Source organism: Hemiscyllium ocellatum, chromosome 2 (assembly GCF_020745735.1).
Source record: "Hemiscyllium ocellatum isolate sHemOce1 chromosome 2, sHemOce1.pat.X.cur, whole genome shotgun sequence".
NCBI lineage: Eukaryota > Metazoa > Chordata > Chondrichthyes > Orectolobiformes > Hemiscylliidae > Hemiscyllium > Hemiscyllium ocellatum.
In genome coordinates, this window is record NC_083402.1 from 27,117,379 (window position 1) to 27,134,806 (window position 17,428).

The window sequence follows — 17,428 nt, forward strand, 5'->3', positions numbered from 1 at the left end:
TGAGGGTTACAGGTGGAGTTAACGGTAGGTGTCTTTTCCCTAGGATGGAGAATTTCAAAACTAGGGGACATATTTTTGAGGTGAGGAGAGAAATTTCAAAACTAAATGGGGGGCATTTTTTTTTAAGAGGGTGGTTTGCATGTGGAAGGAAGTTCCTGAGAAAGTGGTAATGCAGGTTTACCACATTTAAGACACGTGGTTAAGGATATGAATAGGAAACGTTCAGAGGGATATGGGTCAGGAGCAAGCAGATGGGACTAGTTCAGTTTGATATTATGGTTGGCATGGACTGGTTGAACCAAAGGGTCTGTTTCTATTTAGTATGGCTCTGTGACTCTCTAAAATAGATCCAAAAGGAAAGGAAAAGCAATTTATTTACCCAAAGAGTGGTCAAAGTGTGGAGATCTCTATTACAGGCGTTTTTGAGGTGTATGGTACCTGTTTTGCTGGGTTCCCCCTGTTTGCCATCAGTCTGTGACTTATTGCTGGATGACCATCGATGGTAAAGAAGCAGGAATTAATAGATATCGTCTTGCTTCCTTTAGATCTTTGCAGAAGCAAATTAGACAAGGAAATGAGTGAAATGGGAATAGGAAGATGAAAAGGCAGTGATGCAGCAGATTCAAATGGAGGGAAATCTTTCTGGAATGTAAACATCAGTACAATCTGGATGGACCAAATGGCCTGTTCCTGTGCAGCACACTCTGTCTAGTTCTGTTATCTGTTTTCTGAATGATCACCGTCATGGCTGCTTGACCATCAACAGTAACACTTGCTGCTGGCAATAAGCCTTCAGCACAACAGTCTTGAGACATTGATGTTTATCGGTCATTGAGCGCAGGATGATGTACTCACTACACATCGTACAGTACATCCCTTTTGAGACTATAAATAAAATGAAGATGTTTGTCTGGTTAAATCGCCGGGGAATAGCTTGTACTGCAGAAGGTTGCTCTCCAATAAGAAATGAGCTCCCCAATGTCTCGGATGAAAGGTTTCTGTAAATCCGTTCCTGTATGTAAAACATCTCATAAAACTCTTTCTCCTTCACGGCCACTGTCTTATCTGGTGAGTGTGAAGCAGTTAACTGTACAAAAGCAAGAGACTATTTCCGATTATATGTTTTTATAAAGTGGTAAGCTGGGTATGTGAGACCTTCATACAGAATCTTCCCAGATTTTGGAAATATAAACACCCAGCTTTACAATTACCTTGTGAATTATGTCCTTCCACACAAGAATTGAGAGTATTTTAAATGACAGTGAAGGATTATTGGTTATGAGTCTCACTGGCCATAGCTTGGAAGGGATTGTGCCAGAAGTATTGATCTAGCTTTCAACTGTGCAATTTCCAGTGTATTTTCAAATTGTCTGTTGTTGTAACATATTAAGTAGGGCTGGTTACAATGCTGTATAATTTAATTTGATGAGAAAACATTAATGCGTCACATTAATGGTTTAAATTGGGAATCCAATAATGTTGTGACATTCAGGGTTTTCTCCATTGTTGTAATCTATCATATCACAACACAACTTTTCCCTCCTTTTACAGAAACACTTTTTTTCAAACACTGTCTTGCTCTTTTACACATATTCCTTTTGAACACATTTTCTCCAAGGTTTTACATACAGTCCTGCCTTTTAAAATGCTTTCTCCTTTTACAGTCACACTCTCTCTACATTTACACACGTTCTCCCTCATTTTACATATTCTCTGTCCCATTTACGGTCTCTCCTTTCACACGCACTCTTGCCTTTTCACTCTTTGCTTTCCTTGCACATATTCTTCTTCTTATTTCCTTTTGCACACATTTTTCTCTCACGCAATCTTGCGCTCTCTCGTTCTCTCTCTCTCCTGCACACATTCTCTCTTTCCTTTTGTACATATTCTGTCCATGTCCTTTTGTGCACATTTTCTCTCTTCATTTACACACATTCACCCCTTCCTTTACGCTCGCTGGCTCACTCCTATAAGCACTCTGGCCTTTGTGTACAGTGTTTCATTTTACAGAAAGTCTGCATTTTCTGACACATACTCCTGGCACACTCCGTCTCTCTGTCTCTCTCTCTCTCTCTCTCTGCCTCTGTCTCTCTCTGTCTGTCTGTCTCACTCTGTCTGTCTGTGTCTCTGTGTCTCTCTCTCTGTCTCTCCCTTCTTTAAGACATGCATTTTCTCCACTTGTACCTACATTTTCTGTCTAGTTTGACAGGTACCCTCTTCTTCAGCCGTCTCTCACCGCTTTGTTTTAAAAGTGCTCTCTCGCTGCTTCTGTTTAAGCGCACTGCAGGTCTTGTTGATGGGCCCATCAGACACAGGTTGGGAATCACAGGCAAACACTCGCAAACTCAGAGTGAGACATTTGTACACAGTCACCTTTGCATTATTTGTGTCAAAATATTGTTAGATTGAAGTAGACTCATGAAGTATTCATCGTGACGAGATTAGGCACTTCGTTTTCCTATGTGGCCTGAAGTGTATTCATTAGTACAAACTAGTGCTAGACAAATTGCTTTACTTTTGAGGCAGATGGCCATTATTGTGCTATTTTCTCCACTCCTCAATCAATTTTAGTGTACTGCAGTTAGAACAAAAATGCATTTAAGTATTTAATAAAATGTGAATTAATTAAAAGAGAATAGCATTTTATCTCTGGCCTGTTTTGTCTGTTGAATTCCATATGGGAAGACGTAATTATTAGACCTTGAGATAGCACTCACTAAAACAAAGGATGTAAGAATGATCTTGGATCAACTGTTGTAATTCTGTGCACTAATTGTGGAGGAGAAATGACAGCCTGGGTTATGTGATAAAACAGCAGTAAATTCTGCAGCTGAATATATTTCTATTAAAAAACTGCTGTCAGGGACAATAACTGTGTCATAATATGAAGTGCTAAACAAAAATCACTTTCTGCAAAGGAAGTACTTTCTAAAAATGAGAATGGCAGATGATTATGGCAAATGATTTGTTACCACAGCCATCTGTTCTGCAAACAGAATGTTCACTACCTCTTAATGTAACACTCTACGGGATACGAGTTTAAAAAAATCACAGCATCCATTCAGGGGGCTCATGGGGGCGGGGCAACTAGGGACCGGCATTAAACACAGCCATACCAGCTTTGCCCCCGGCCGAGAAATAATTTTGAGGAGAAGGTGTGGAAATTCTCAGGATACTGCACCGCAGCACATCATTAGCAAGACTGACAGTCACATCAGCTGAATCCTGTTTTAACTCTCTCTTTTCCAAAAGGGATAGATCTCTGAAGCAGCAGTTGCAATTCTTAGCCTGTGCTGATATGCCCTGGCATAGCTCGGCTCATGATGGAGTGGGGAGAGCTGCAGTTCGGCATAGCGCTGGGAGGTTGGTGAGCTGGTGGCTGTGATAGCTGGAGATCCCAGACTGAATTGTTCTGCACTGGCCTGTACTGTGAAGCGCTCCTGTCACAGACCAGAACTGCATTCGCTATGATGCCTATTGCTGTTGAATTGCACGCCAACACTAAAAACTCAGAATTTTAAACCCGTCTGTTCAATGGAAACCAATAGCGTATGGATACAACTCACTCCTGTGTTTTAATGGTTTCGGTATCCCAGGTTTTGAGGAATTTGAATGCAGGAGTTTCAGGCCCCCCACTTAATTTTGACTGAGAAATGGGCATCAGCTCTGCCTGTGGGAGGCAGTCATGAGCAGTAGCAGGCTAGAAGTTACTAAAGTCAGTGCTCATTTTGATCACTTTGGTCCAGTTTCTTTAGCCTAGAAGCAGCAGGATTGTTCGCCCTCATGGACCCAACAGAAAACACTTCAGGGCCTCCATAGCCCTCAGTATCCAGCTGGAGACCAGTTGAAAGTCTTTGCCTTAGCACCAAGACTGTGTTTCCATGGTCACCAGATGCACCAAACTCCTGACATGATTGATATTCAATGCCTTTCACCAGCATCGACACCATCCCAGTAAACTTCAAGCAGGAGCCAATGCAGCGCTCTGTAGGTGTGGCCCACCTAGGAGTGAAAATGGCTGCATCCTGAATTGAAATCAAAACCTGTTGCATTCATATTCAAAATAAAAAAAGTCACCTGATTAAGCTATCAGAATGGTGGTCAGAGCCATGACATGCAGGTAATCTGAGAAAACTTGAGATTCATCGAAAATTAGTGCAGTTTTAGCTGCTTTCAGATGCTATGTACAATCACTGAGTGAGGTGATGCAGTAGTTAGCCACAATTCAAACTCTTGTGTCAGTACTTCACTAAACAAATAGAAAACGTTTTACTCTGTCTGCAAATAATCCCATGATTAAACTAAGAATCCCTTTCAGTCCATTGCTGTTTGAGGACTTGACACCAATAAATTCCTGAAAAGGTAGGATGAAGCCAAGATAGTTACATTTTCACTTTAAGAGGCAGTGATTGGGCCCTTTTGTTTCAGCGGCATGTCAATTGTGTGGTTTTAGATTGAAGTAAAGGTAATTTTTCTATAACAAGCTGGCTGTGTTCTTGTGCAACCTCACGTTATAGAAAAATTGCACTTTAGAAGCTGTGCTTAAAGTGTTGGCGATGTAATTGTATTACAGCCAACGCACGTTTTAAAAATCGTGCTTTAGAAACATTGTCCCCAATTCATCAGTTGCATTCCAGCGAATCCATGTTAATGAAACACATATAGCAGAATGGCCTGTAAGTAATTTTGTTTCCACAACAATACATCTCGATTTGAATATTTTAGATGAAGCTCAGAATGTTTTGCTCTTAGTGCAAAAGCACTAAACTAACCGGTTAAAGGGGAGTGACATGCTCAGATTTAGAGCTCATCTGTACTGACTGCTGGTTTCTCAAGGGACAGGATCCCCTTTTGCATGGCTCTAAATCAAACCTGTCATCATGCTTTTGTTTTGCTAAAGCTTGCCTTCTGTACTCATACAGAGCAGTTTCTGTTATTTTAGCTTTGACGCAGCTTTCAACCATGAAAGCTTTCTACAGTTGTCATCTCAGGTTAAATGTTACATATAATTTAAATGTTTTGAGTGTGTGGACAGGGGTAGGAGAGAGAAGTGTGCAGACGTGGGTCACAGAAAGGGCTGCCTGCAGGCAAGCGTGGCAGGAGCAGCTGTCTGGTTGTGACACTGTGTGCGCAAGCTGGGAAAGGGAGGGCAGATATTTAAAAGATCTTTATAGAATTCCCAATAAGAGCTCACTTTTGAATGTACATGCCACATCCAAGCAGCCTCCAGAAGTGTAATGACTGAAATACTTTTGACAGAGATGATAATTGCTGATTGTTAATGCGCTATTGATTTCATTACTTAGCCCTGACATAAGGATGTGAGCAGTGCAAAACGGCCCAGCAGTAGCCTCAGTAACACTTCAAAGCACCAACCTCTGAAATCATGCACTGATCATTCGTTTCCTGATAATTATTCATCAGAATGCCCTCCCCAGTGTGTATCCAATGGCTCCTGCATTGAGGGGAGCGGAAAGTACCAGGTACCTCCCCCCCACCCCTCGCCGCAGTTGGTTTTGGGGATATTTACAGCAAACTGATTGCCTGGGGTTAGCCCTCTTGCACTTGAACTCTTCGGCAATGAGGCCTCCTAGTGTCAAAAATGTACAGTATGTGAGGCTCAAATACGACTGTCCAATGAGGAAGAGTCAGGCGGAACAGCTTGCAGAAATTATTCTCCAGGACAAGGAGCAGAAAGCACAGTAAAAGAAAAGCACCTTCAAGATCAGATGCCTGAGCTTGACTATGTCCACAGAGGTCAAAAGAAAATGCCATCTTTGTGTGTTCATTAGAAACCATGATTGCACCATTACTATAGCTACCTAATGTACATGATAGCTTATTATTGTTCTTCAGAATTTAAAAACATTCTTCAGAAGAGTTTAGCATGCAGAAAGTTTCTAACATGTTAAACCTTTTATTTTGATCTGCATAACACCAGGACAGCAGCAAATTGGTTTCTTCATTTGGCAGGGCTTGAATCCATTGCTATTCATTTTGCTTTTTAAATACCTCGCTTGTGCATCTTTTGTTTTTGATAGTGGTAAATAAAGCTTTGTCGTTAACCATTACATATCAAACCCTCATTTTATCTCTCCTCAGGTCCTCCCATGCCATCCTCCTCTTCCTCGTCCAGTCCATCAGCCATTGCGCAGTCTGGTTCCCCAGTTTCATCGCCCAATGCCAATGGCAACCAAAGACGGCTGCTAGGCAACAACAACACTCAGCCGGCTCATGAGTCTGACACAGATGATGAGGAATACAATGCAAATTCATATCTAGCTCAGGCCAGTTCAGGCACAGTGTGTGTGGCCAGTAATGGTAAGGAATTGCCTGCATCTATCAGCTCTTCCTGTCTCTTGGCACCTTCTTACTTCTGAGCAATACTTTCAGCTGGAAGAGACTTAGGAGCACCATTCTAGGTGATAATTAACCTCCTAGCCTCTTACTAAACTGCTCTTGTCTGCATTGATTCCTAACACGAAGCTTTATTGCACGGCAAGCCTCCTCTCTCTATTGGAGTGCACGACTGACCTCCAACCTGTTGTCACTTGACCCTTTAAGGGCTGTGTCAAGCACTAACCCCATTTTGTGAAAGCACATTCAGATCTGAGCTACAGACAAGATAACTCGCCCCTACCTGCTCCGCTCCCCCGCTGCCTTGGCTTAGCATATTTAGCTGAGGATTGCCATTGCCAGGTATAGGCAGATGTGGGAATTCTCCAGCAGAGCCAATGAGGCTTCCCTCAGCGGGCAGTGAGGGGAACGCATGCGAGGAAAAATCGATTGGAGCCTGTTGGCATTTGCCAGCTGTTGCAGTTAAACAAGATGCTTCAAAAATCAAGATCTTACACAGCTATTGGCTTGCTGTTTGAGGAAATAAACCATTGAAGCATTCTTTCATACAACGCTGTCGGATGTATTCGATCTGAATGGAGCCCGCAATAAAAATCCCTAGTCAGGTCACTCTTGGCTGTTTTCTCTTTCTTTGCAATCTAATTCTCTTCCGGGAATGCAGTGATTACTTATTTTAGTGCATGACTATTATTATCTTAACCACAGAACTGGGAGCCTGGTGCGAATCTGGTTTCGCTCCTTTTGGAAAGAAAAAGACACACTACTTTGCTGCAGTTTTCTGCCTACTGGTGGGGGATGATGCAGTGTTTTGACGATACTTCTAACTTGACTGTGGATAACACATCCATTGTGCAGATTTTGCTGCCGCTGTTTTAAGTCTGTGCCTTTTTGTTTCCAATGATTGGGCATTTTGCCGAGTACGTCTGTCACCAAGGTAACTTGGGGAGGGGTTCACCATCAGCAATCAGATTAAAATATGAAATCACTTTGAGAAACCTGAGACTGAAGGAAATGCAATCATTGACTGGAGCTGTTGTGGGTTCTGACCATATTCACTGTAACCCTGCCCTTCCTCTTTATCCTGCCTGTCTTTATTTGCAAGTATGATTTTGTGAAATATTGTGCTTCAAGGTTAAATGTTTGCAAGCTGGGCATTCCTTCATGCACAGAGGTAAAGAAACTAGTGTATGGGGCTGGCATGAGAAATCAGTGACAGTCAAGCAAATTGCCTGAAAAGAAAGTAATGAATAACTGGCATTTATGTATCATCCTTCAGGCTCTTTTTGATATTTTTACAATCAGTTAAGTACTTTTGGAATTAAATCACCATTTAATGTAAAGGAATGCAATAGCCAAGAATTGCTCTGCTAGATAACATTGGCCAGGGCCATCAGAAGAGCTTCCTTGTGCTGCTTTGAACAGAGGTATAGTATTTTTTTTAATATACTAGAGGGAGCAGATAGGAGCCTAGGACTAGCAGCACATTCAGAAATTTGGACTTTGTGCAATCTCAGTATCACATCGACCTAGATTATGTGCACACGCTTTTGGAGTGAGACTCGAACACATGACCACCAATAGGGAGATGACAGTGTCACCATTGGACCAAGCCCGATAACTTTGCAATATAACAAATGTCTCTTTAAGAGCTAGATCCTGGAAGGGAGAGTAAATGGTAAGTACTGGAATTCTAACATCATAGCTTGAGAAACAGGCGGGAACTCAAATGGGGAAGTCTCCTGTTCATCATGGTGCATAGAATCTCCATTATGGATCAGCGCAAGAGACAGAAATTGCTCTTAGCAAATCATCAGCCGTTGGCTAACATACTGCACACAATCAGGCTGGCTTGAAGGGATCATACCAGAAACCATGTTACACTCTGGCATAATGGGATTGGACATTGGCATAGGTTCTCATTTTTTTCATGGGTGATGTGCTGAAAGGATCTTTGGAACTTTCTTCCTGAAATGGTTGAAGGGAAAGAGTCCATGAATATCTTTAAGGCGGAGGTAGGTAGATATTGTTAGGCAAGGGGTGAAAGGTGTTTGGGGATGGGAAGACAAGAATGCAGATTTGAGGTTACAATCAGATCAGCCATGATCTCATTGAATGGTTGGGCAGGCTCATGGGGTTGCATGGCTACTCCTACTTCTTTTTCATGTGTTTGAATGTTTCAGTTTCCTCTGTCAATGTGTGGTGAACTAACCAGTCAGGAACAGTGCGCCTTAGGCCTTGCCCCTATCCCACCCAAGATCAAAGAATCTCAGAGGGACAGCGAGGGCTTAAAGCAACCAGTTTTCGTAATATGACTGGTAGTGTAGCTTCAGGGCTTACTGCCCTGTAGACATTGCTTTTGGATATTTTATTAACAAGATGTGAATCTGGAAATGCTGATGGAAAAGTCAGGGAATATTAGAGCACACTCAGAATGAATAGCAGAGGCTGGAGTGAGGGGTAGGGGAGGGAAGGGTTTGAAAAATGTTTACCTTCAGAAGTTTTAGTTAAAAAATGTTTTCTATTTCCTTGTCTTTAATTTGAATCCATGATCTTTGAATGTCTTTTTCTGACACACTTTTTGAAGTAATATTCTGAGTTTACCTTGTCTGTCTACACCATTGAATATTTTATACCCTCCACAAAGTCCCCTGGTTTTACCTTCTGACTTTGAAATAATATTTTGAATCATCCTCGTGCATCTGTGCGTGGTTTAATATTTGATAAGTACCTCAACAAGATCCCATTAACCCCTTAATCACCTTCTTTCTGAACAATAGATCTGAAGTATTTATAATTTTGACCCACAGCTCACCTCTTTGAGACACAATTGTATCCCTTCCCAATTCATGTCGATTTGCTTGTTATGTGTGCTGAGAGCTAGACACCACACTGTGATCTTGCCATGCAGGGCACTGTGAAACTTTAGCATGACCAATTGTTGTTTGTACTGTTCTGCTTTGGTGATATATTGCAGAACACTATTAGCATATTTAATCACACTGTTGAGAGATTGAAAGTGACGTGCCTCTCGATTATTTCCTTTCTAATTTCCCTGTGCTAATTCAGTGCTGATTACTGTACACTTAATTTCCACATTTTGTGACCTTTGTGCGATACCGTACGGTTTGTTACGTGAAATTTAATTTGCCACTTGACCAGTCGCATAAATGATCCAAACGCAGATGCTATTGCTACATCCTTTGTCTTGACTAGTGTTCCTGCTCTCAGGAAATCAGAAAAACAACATTTACTTTTGGTATCCAGCTCGTTAATGTAAATTAAAAACATCAAAATTCTAAGCACTAATTCCACACTCAACACCTCACTGCATTCCCGACCTCTCAGCTCTCATGTGTGCTCAGTTTCCCATTGTTTCCTCTCTGGCCTCATATTCTATCAACAACTTAACAATCATTTGTCCTAACCTGGATGTTCTGGTTGAAGAAGACATTTTGTTTCCCAAAAGTATACCTTATTCATAAGATTTGCACAAGTACACAAACATCATATCTTTACAGGGAAATTGAGGTGATCTTGAGGAAATGCTTCATCCTTGTCCAGTCGAACCTATTCATGACTCCATGCCCATAACAGTGTGGCTTGCACTCTTAAATCAGCCTGAGTGAGCAATTCAGTTTGAGGACAGTTAGGGATGCCCATGTTGCGTGAAAGTAGAAAGAAAACTTCAAAGTTGACACAACATAAATTGCAATGTAGATCCACCTTTTCCAATCCACTTTAGGAGGTGACTTACGACACTTGTCATTCTGTGGTGCGTACAGCCCAAGGTGTTTCACATGGGTTTTCAGCCTGTTTGCATCCAGTGACAGCTTGGCCTTAGGCAGTGGCTTTCCCTGATGAACCTTTCTAATTGATGCCTCAAGCTTCAATATATGCCCTCAGCAGCTATTCCAGGACCTTGGAATGCCATCATTGACAGGGTAAAAAGTACATTTGACCAGAGCTTACATCTGTGCCATTCCAACCAGCCCAGGCCCTCTTTGCATTGAAGGACCAACAGATTTAGAGTAAACCAAAAGGGGTCATTCTCCAAGTTGGTCCTCCAACAGTAATTGAGGTTTATGTTAGTGATCATACCTGGGAACCAGCCACAGAACACAGGGTCCTGTGTTCCAGAGCTATTTGGGGGTGAGCCTCAACAAAAACCGCTGTATCTCTTCCCCAATGTTCATTACAGAGGCACATTCTAACAGGAGATGGACGATGGTTATTGTCTTTGCGAGGGCAGTACAGGAGAGGAGTGATATCCGATGTGCAGGAAGGATCTGCAAGGATCTCACTATTAGCAAATCCACATATTGGTGTTTGTTGAAATATTGTAGTTGATGAGGCATTCTGCCAGATAATTTTGACGAATCACTTCGTGGAACTATCTGGCAGGAGGATCTTGTGGTGCAGTGATCGTGACCCTACCACTGTGTTTAAGTGCAACCTGCTACAGACAGTACACTTCTTTTAGCCCACTATTGACAACATTGAGAAACCCGCACGTTAAAAGTCCACACAGTTTTTACAATCACTCATGCAGTGTAAATGGGAATCAAGTCAGAAGCCATTTTATGGCAGACCGTTTCTGTCACACTGTGGAAGTGTGCATTCAGATTGGCCCCAAGAATCAGTCAACAATTCAAAGTTGTTGTATGCTTTTGTTTCATTCAAACTCTTTGGTGAATGGAAATGCCAGACATTTCCAAAAGACCAAATGAATGGTATCGATGGGAGTTTTGTTTGCGAAAGGTCAAAAAGTTAGTTATTAAACAGACTCTTTCCCTATTAATTCCATCCAGCTGTTTATTGTTACAGGATCGTTGCACAATTGAACTGCTGTTATACCCTAACTGATGAAACAAAGTGTATTATTTTCCCAGATTTTAACGGCAGGTTTAAAAAGTAATAGTGACCTGGGCAAATTCATTGCAATTTTTGAATGTAAACACTACAAGATAGTTTTTCTACCTTTGTTGTATTTGTCTGTTGGGGAATTGCACTCTCCCAGCCTGTCATTTTCCACCCACTAAAATTAAAGGAAAATTATGTGCTGCGGATGTGCAATTTTCCATAACATCAAGTCTGCCAAAGGCAAGAAAAAACTCTCCTGTTTGTTTCCTTTCTCTCATTCAGTACTCACCGTTGTCTGGGTGCAGCTCAATTACATCAAATGACCCTTTGACTCCTTCAGAATCCAAATCTAACCATTATCTTTGCTGCATGATTTCAAAATCCTCAAAGATCTCAGATGCAGTTTAGACATCGGAGATTGCTGCTGTTTAAGGTCCAAAGGTTACTGCGCCCAACCCTTCAGGACACCGAAGTGGTCATGTGAGGACTGTGGGTTAGCTCACCTTTGGACGCAGGCATGAGGTTCTCTGCAAGTGGATAGCCTTCATTTTACTTTGAGTTGGATGCCTACAAGTGCCCGCACAACCATATCCTGGCACAATGTCATTGGCATAAAAAACACAATTAAATTTATATAGTGCCTTTCTAAAGCACTTTACAGAAATACCTTGGAAATGCAGTTATTTTGCCATATGGAATAGCAGCAATCAGTGAGCAGTCATTCTATTTCAAAGACCAAATTATTTAGGACTGTACTCGCTGGAGTTTAGCTGAATAAGAGGTGATCTCATTGAGATATGTAGGTTTCTCATGGAGCTTGACAGCATGGATGCTGAGGGGATATTTCCCTTTTATGGGAGAGTCTGGGACTCAGAATAAAGAGTAACCAATTTAAGATTGAGATGAGGAGGAATTACTTCTCTGAGGGTTGTGAATTTTTGGAATTCCTTGCGACAGTGAGCCATGAGGGTAGAGTCCGTGTGTATATTTAAAGCTGAGATAGATAGACTCTTGATTAGTAGAGGAATCAAGGGTTACGGGGAAAGGGAGGAGTGTTGGATCAGCTATGATGCTATTGAACGGTGCAGCAGACCCGAGGGGCCGAACGGTCTACTCCTGTTCAAATTTCTAATGGTTCTGATGGTCCAATTTAAGTGATATTAATCAGGCCTCTGAGACATTTATAGTGACTGAGTACCAAGGTGCAAATCTAGTGAATTCATGAACCCTTTCGTGTCATAAGGTGAGGACATACCCTTTGTTTTTAAGCATTTTTGCTGTTTCCTTTGATCTATATTTAATGCTGGTTAGCCAAGTCAGCACACCCAAATCTGCTCCCACCCCTGCACTGTCAATACCTCCCCTGACCTACCCTGGCGCAGCCTTTGGCACTGCCAGCACTTTTCACTCACTGCTCCCTGGCACTCTTCCACCCCGACCCTGCTCATGGCACCACAGTCAACACACCACCCCCACTTTCCCACCCCACTAAGCTTATTCAACAACACCACTCCCCCCAAGACACACCCACTGGCACTTCTCATTCTCCCAGACACTGGTGTCCCTAGCTTTCCCCACCATCTCAAATACTGTGTGCAGCTCTGGGTCTCCATATCTAAAACTGATTGACCCATGTGACATAAAGGGCATACAATGATGAGAGACTGAGTGAAATGCCTTTTTATTCTCTGGAGTTTAGAAGAAAGCGAATCAATCTTATGGAAGCTCAAAAGACTCTTAGTATGGGTTTGACAGCGTAGATGCTGAGAAATTGTTTCCACCCACTCCGTAGCTCTGGTCAGGGGATGATCATTTCCGATTGAAATGGGGAGAAATTTCTTCATTGCAAAGCTTTGGCGTTCTCTACTCTGAAGGGATGTGGATGTTGCACCGTTTTCTGCACTTAAGGCAGAAAAGGATGATCTGTGGACTCTCAGTAAATCAAGAGGTATGGAGGAGTGGCGATAGCAAATCACCCCCTGAGAACATTGGTCCGAGCTCTGCTGCAGTAAACCTGGCTAGCCTGGACATGTTTCACCTCCTCCAGGGTGAGTCCCAATCTTCCAGGAGCCTAAAACTTTCCATTGTGACCATTTCTTATGATGCATTCATCTGTGCTGTGCTAATTCTCTCTTGATGAGAATGTGGCACCAGGAATAAATAATTAATTAACCGTAATTATCAAATTCCCAATCCATATTACTTTCCCAATTTGCTACCTCCCCTCCCGTACAGCTGAGCATTCTGGATTTGGCTCTGGCTGTCGTCCCTAGAGGAATTATCACTGCCAACAGGACTCAGTCTGCCTGGCAGTTACTCAATCCATTTCTGTTGTCATGATCCTGATGGGAAAAATACACTGGAAAACAAGCCCCATTATACAGAGAGTGTCACATATATGGAATATATCCAGTTTAACCTCTAGGATGGTTAATGTCCATCTGTAGCCACTATCTACAATACACAAAACTCACACCAGGTTTTGTAACTGATCAAGAAAACAAAAAATTACTTATAATGAACGTATCCTCCAACATGTGGCAAAAATTTATTTTTAATTACTAATGACCAGACTTTTAAAATCTATTCAAGCACGCACATATTCATTCACAAATAGGATGAATAAGACAGATGAGGCAAAGGAATCTTCAGAAAGATCATGGCTGGAAAAAAATAGGATAAAGGAACAATCTGTGGCGAAAGAGTCCATACCACATGGGGCTCTGAGGTGACTTTCTCAGAGTTCTTTAGTTTTTTTTTGTGATGACATCACATAGTTGACGACTGTGGTAATGCTTAATTTTGTAGCCAGTCAGTTGGGCCTCGGCCTCCTGTTTGAGTTACAAGTTTTTGTTTTAAAGTCTTTTAATGCTGGTTTGTTCCACTCGGAGACAAAGAAAAGGAATCTGGAGGTCTGAATCCAACTGCACCCTTTCCTATCTAGTTCTGTGACAGACAGTCACTTCAAACCAATCCACAAGTAGTTGCTTGGTAGTTTTCTTTAACTCAATGACATCCAATGCCAGCATGTCTCATTAGAGTGTCAAATTCAGTTTCTCCCAAAGGTTGCAAGTACTTCTACAACCAGTGAGTGAACACCACATAGTTTCACTTTGCATTGAGCTCTTACAATAAAACTGGGGCATTCTCTGCAACAAAAGTGGGCGGCACGGTGGCACAGTGGTTAGCCTCTGGCGACTGACTGTGTGGAGTTTGCACATTCTCCATGTGTCTGCGTGGGTTTCCTCCGGGTGCTCCGGTTTCCTCCCACAGTCCAAAGATGTGCGGGTCAGGTGAATTGGCCATGCTAAATTGCCTGTAGTGTTCGGTAAGGGGTAAATGGAGGGGAATGGGTGGGTTGCGCTTCGGCGGGTCGGTGTGGACTTGTTGGGCCAGAGGGCCTGTTTCCACACTGTAGGTAATCTAATCTAATCTTAAAAAAAAGGTCCAACCTCCTAATTTCCAGTTTGCTGTTCAAGTGAACTAAATGTAGTCCATCTCCAAAAATCCTCCAGTGACAGTTTTTGGTATTCAAGCTGCAAAACCCAGAACTTGAGCACTTTCAGCTGACAATATGTCGTCCATGACATGAAATACATCCTGAAATTCCCTGTGGTCCACAGAACTGAGTTGCCCTGCCATTCTTCTACTTCATCGGCAGCCAGTTACTAACTACTCACGTAGGAACTGGAGTAGACCATTTAGCCCCTTGAGCCTGTTCACCTATCAGCTATTTTCTTGTTGTTAGCATTGTTTTATACGGAGGTTAGTTTAACTGTTTTACTTACTATCTACATAACTATAACTCTTTAATTTCAACTTTATCTGCATTGATCTCATCAATAAATTAAAATTTGATCGCAATTCTGTAATAGATTTTACATTGCAGATAATATTAATTTGAGCCATGGAGTCATAAAGACGTACAGCACGGAAACAAGCCCTTCGGTCCAACTCATCCATGCCGACCACATATCCTAACCTAATCCAGTCCCTTTTGCCAGCTCTTGGCCCTTATCCCTCTGAACCCTTCAAATTCATAGACCCATCCAGATGCCTTTTAAATACTACCATTGTACCAGCCTCCACTACTTCCTCTTGCAGTTCATTCCATACACGCATAACCCTCTGCATGAAAAAGTAAGGTTTATGTATTGTCAAACAAGCTTTTTTTCTGATATTTTTACACTAATCAGTTGATCTAACTTATATTATAAGTTGGTTAAATTAAATGCTTACCTATAGACTTAGCCCCTTGCATTCATTGTAGATTTATTCCATTAGTTTGCAATGACTCACTTAAGAGTTTTATCTCTCTATCTATGTGCAAAGTGCCTGTTTACCCCAAATGTAGTCCAGAACACTGAGAACTCTGTGGAGGACAGTGGTAGCAGTCCTTAATGGCATTTTGTTTCACAGTACAGTATATTATTACTTGAGTATAACTGTATAACAAACACTGTTGCTTAGTCATACTAGCAATAGCAGTTAAAATTATGCTTGCAATGATTTTTTGTGTTAATTGTTCAGGATGACATGTCTCCTGTGTTTTCAAATGGTTTGGTGTGGAAATCTCAAGTTAGAAAATTTTGAACAAAATTTGAAAAAGTTCCTGCATTCCAAGGGAATGCTTTCTCTTTTTTTTTGCACGGCAGGAATAACTAATTTAAAAACACAAGCCTTTGTTAAAATCTTAACAAATGAACTTTATCGAAGTTTGTTGATGCATTTGATTCTAACATGGTTTCAATCTGCGTCTCTTCATTCAAGCTTGAAATGATCCTTAATTAAAAGAGGAAGAATAAAAGAGAGAAATTTGCATTTATATCGCTTCTTTTATATACTCTAGATGTGCAAAGCTGCTTACAGCCATTGGAATCACATTGAAGTATAGTCGCTGTTGTTAGGTAGGCAAACGCTGCAATTAACTTTGCACACAGCAAGATCCCACAAACGGCTCCAGTTCCATAGTGGCACTGTAGCAATGCGAGTTCCTCAAATTGATGACTTGCTCATGAAGGTATCTAAGGCATCAGATATATGTTAAAGTTTATGTGTGGAAGGGCATTCCACATGGCTGAGGTGTCCCACCATACCTTTATTCATTAGCCTGTTAACTAAATTAGACAAAATAAACTGAACACCAAATGACCGAGTAATCTGATTCCTTGGTATTGGAAAAATGATTAATAACGTTCATTTAACCGGGTTAAATCTCTTCACCTTTAAAAATGCCACCTTGAATCCACCTAAGTAGTTAGAGCCAATATTTTAATACATCATCCAAAAGACATCTTTAATAATATTTGAAAATATTAGTCATGATTAAGATATAACTTACAGGAGTGGAAACCAATGCTTCCTGATATAGAAATGCTCATGCTACCACTGGGCCAAGCAAAAGTGCTCATTGCTTATTTGTAGATGAACTTATTTAAGAAGTCACAAATACAAAAAAAAATGACGATTGTGATAGGCAGCGCCCCTGAAGGATCAGTTGCATTATGAATAAAGCTGAAGGGGGGAGGGTTCAGCTAAGATTATAGAATAACTTGCATGGTGAAATACGGCAGAATCAGCGGTTTGTCCAGGGGAGATCATGCATGGCAAAACTGTTAGAATTCTTTGAGGAGATAATGAGCAAGTTTTACAGAAGAAAGCCAGTAGATATGATCTAGTTATATTTCAAGAAGCGGTTTTTTTGGTGCTGCACAGCAGCCTGATAAATAAAATAAGAGCCCATGGTATTGGGGCAAGGTACTGGCATGGATAGAGAATTGACTGATTGGCAGTAGGCAGAATGAGGATGGAGTTCCATGGGCATCAGCATTAGGACCACAACTATTCATATTATAGATTAATAATCTGGGTGAAGAAACTGACGGTCTTGATACTATGTTGACAGGTGACACAAAGGTAGATGAAGGGGCAGGTTGCGTTGAGGAAGCAGTTAGGCTGTGGAAAGATTTGGACAGGCGAGGACAGTGGGCAAAGAAGTGGCAGATGGCCTAGAATATGGGAAAGTGTGAGTCACTAAGTCATGCAGCAGGAAACAGGCCTTTCGGTCCAACCAGTCCATGGCAGTAGACTATTTTTCAAATGGGGAATGCTTCAGAAATTTGAATCACAAAGGGACTAAGAAGTACTACTCAGAATTGTCTTAAGGTTGACATGCAGGTTCCATTAGGAGAAGGTGAGGACTGCAGATGCT

General features: G+C 41.6%; 1 protein-coding gene across 8 annotated transcripts in view; it reads left to right on the plus strand.

Moving 5' to 3' along the window:
* Positions 1–17,428, plus strand: part of LOC132822044 (teneurin-3) — an 822,914-nt gene that overhangs the window by 539,675 nt on the left and 265,811 nt on the right. For 7 of the 8 annotated variants that reach the window (XM_060835055.1, XM_060835070.1, XM_060835085.1 and 4 more), the window contains one exon: positions 6,103–6,321. The exons of the other annotated variant lie outside the window; for it this stretch is intronic. In XM_060835055.1, coding sequence (XP_060691038.1) covers positions 6,103–6,321 — 219 coding nt within the window. The remainder of the gene's footprint in view (positions 1–6,102; positions 6,322–17,428) is intronic. 8 annotated transcript variants of the gene reach the window in all.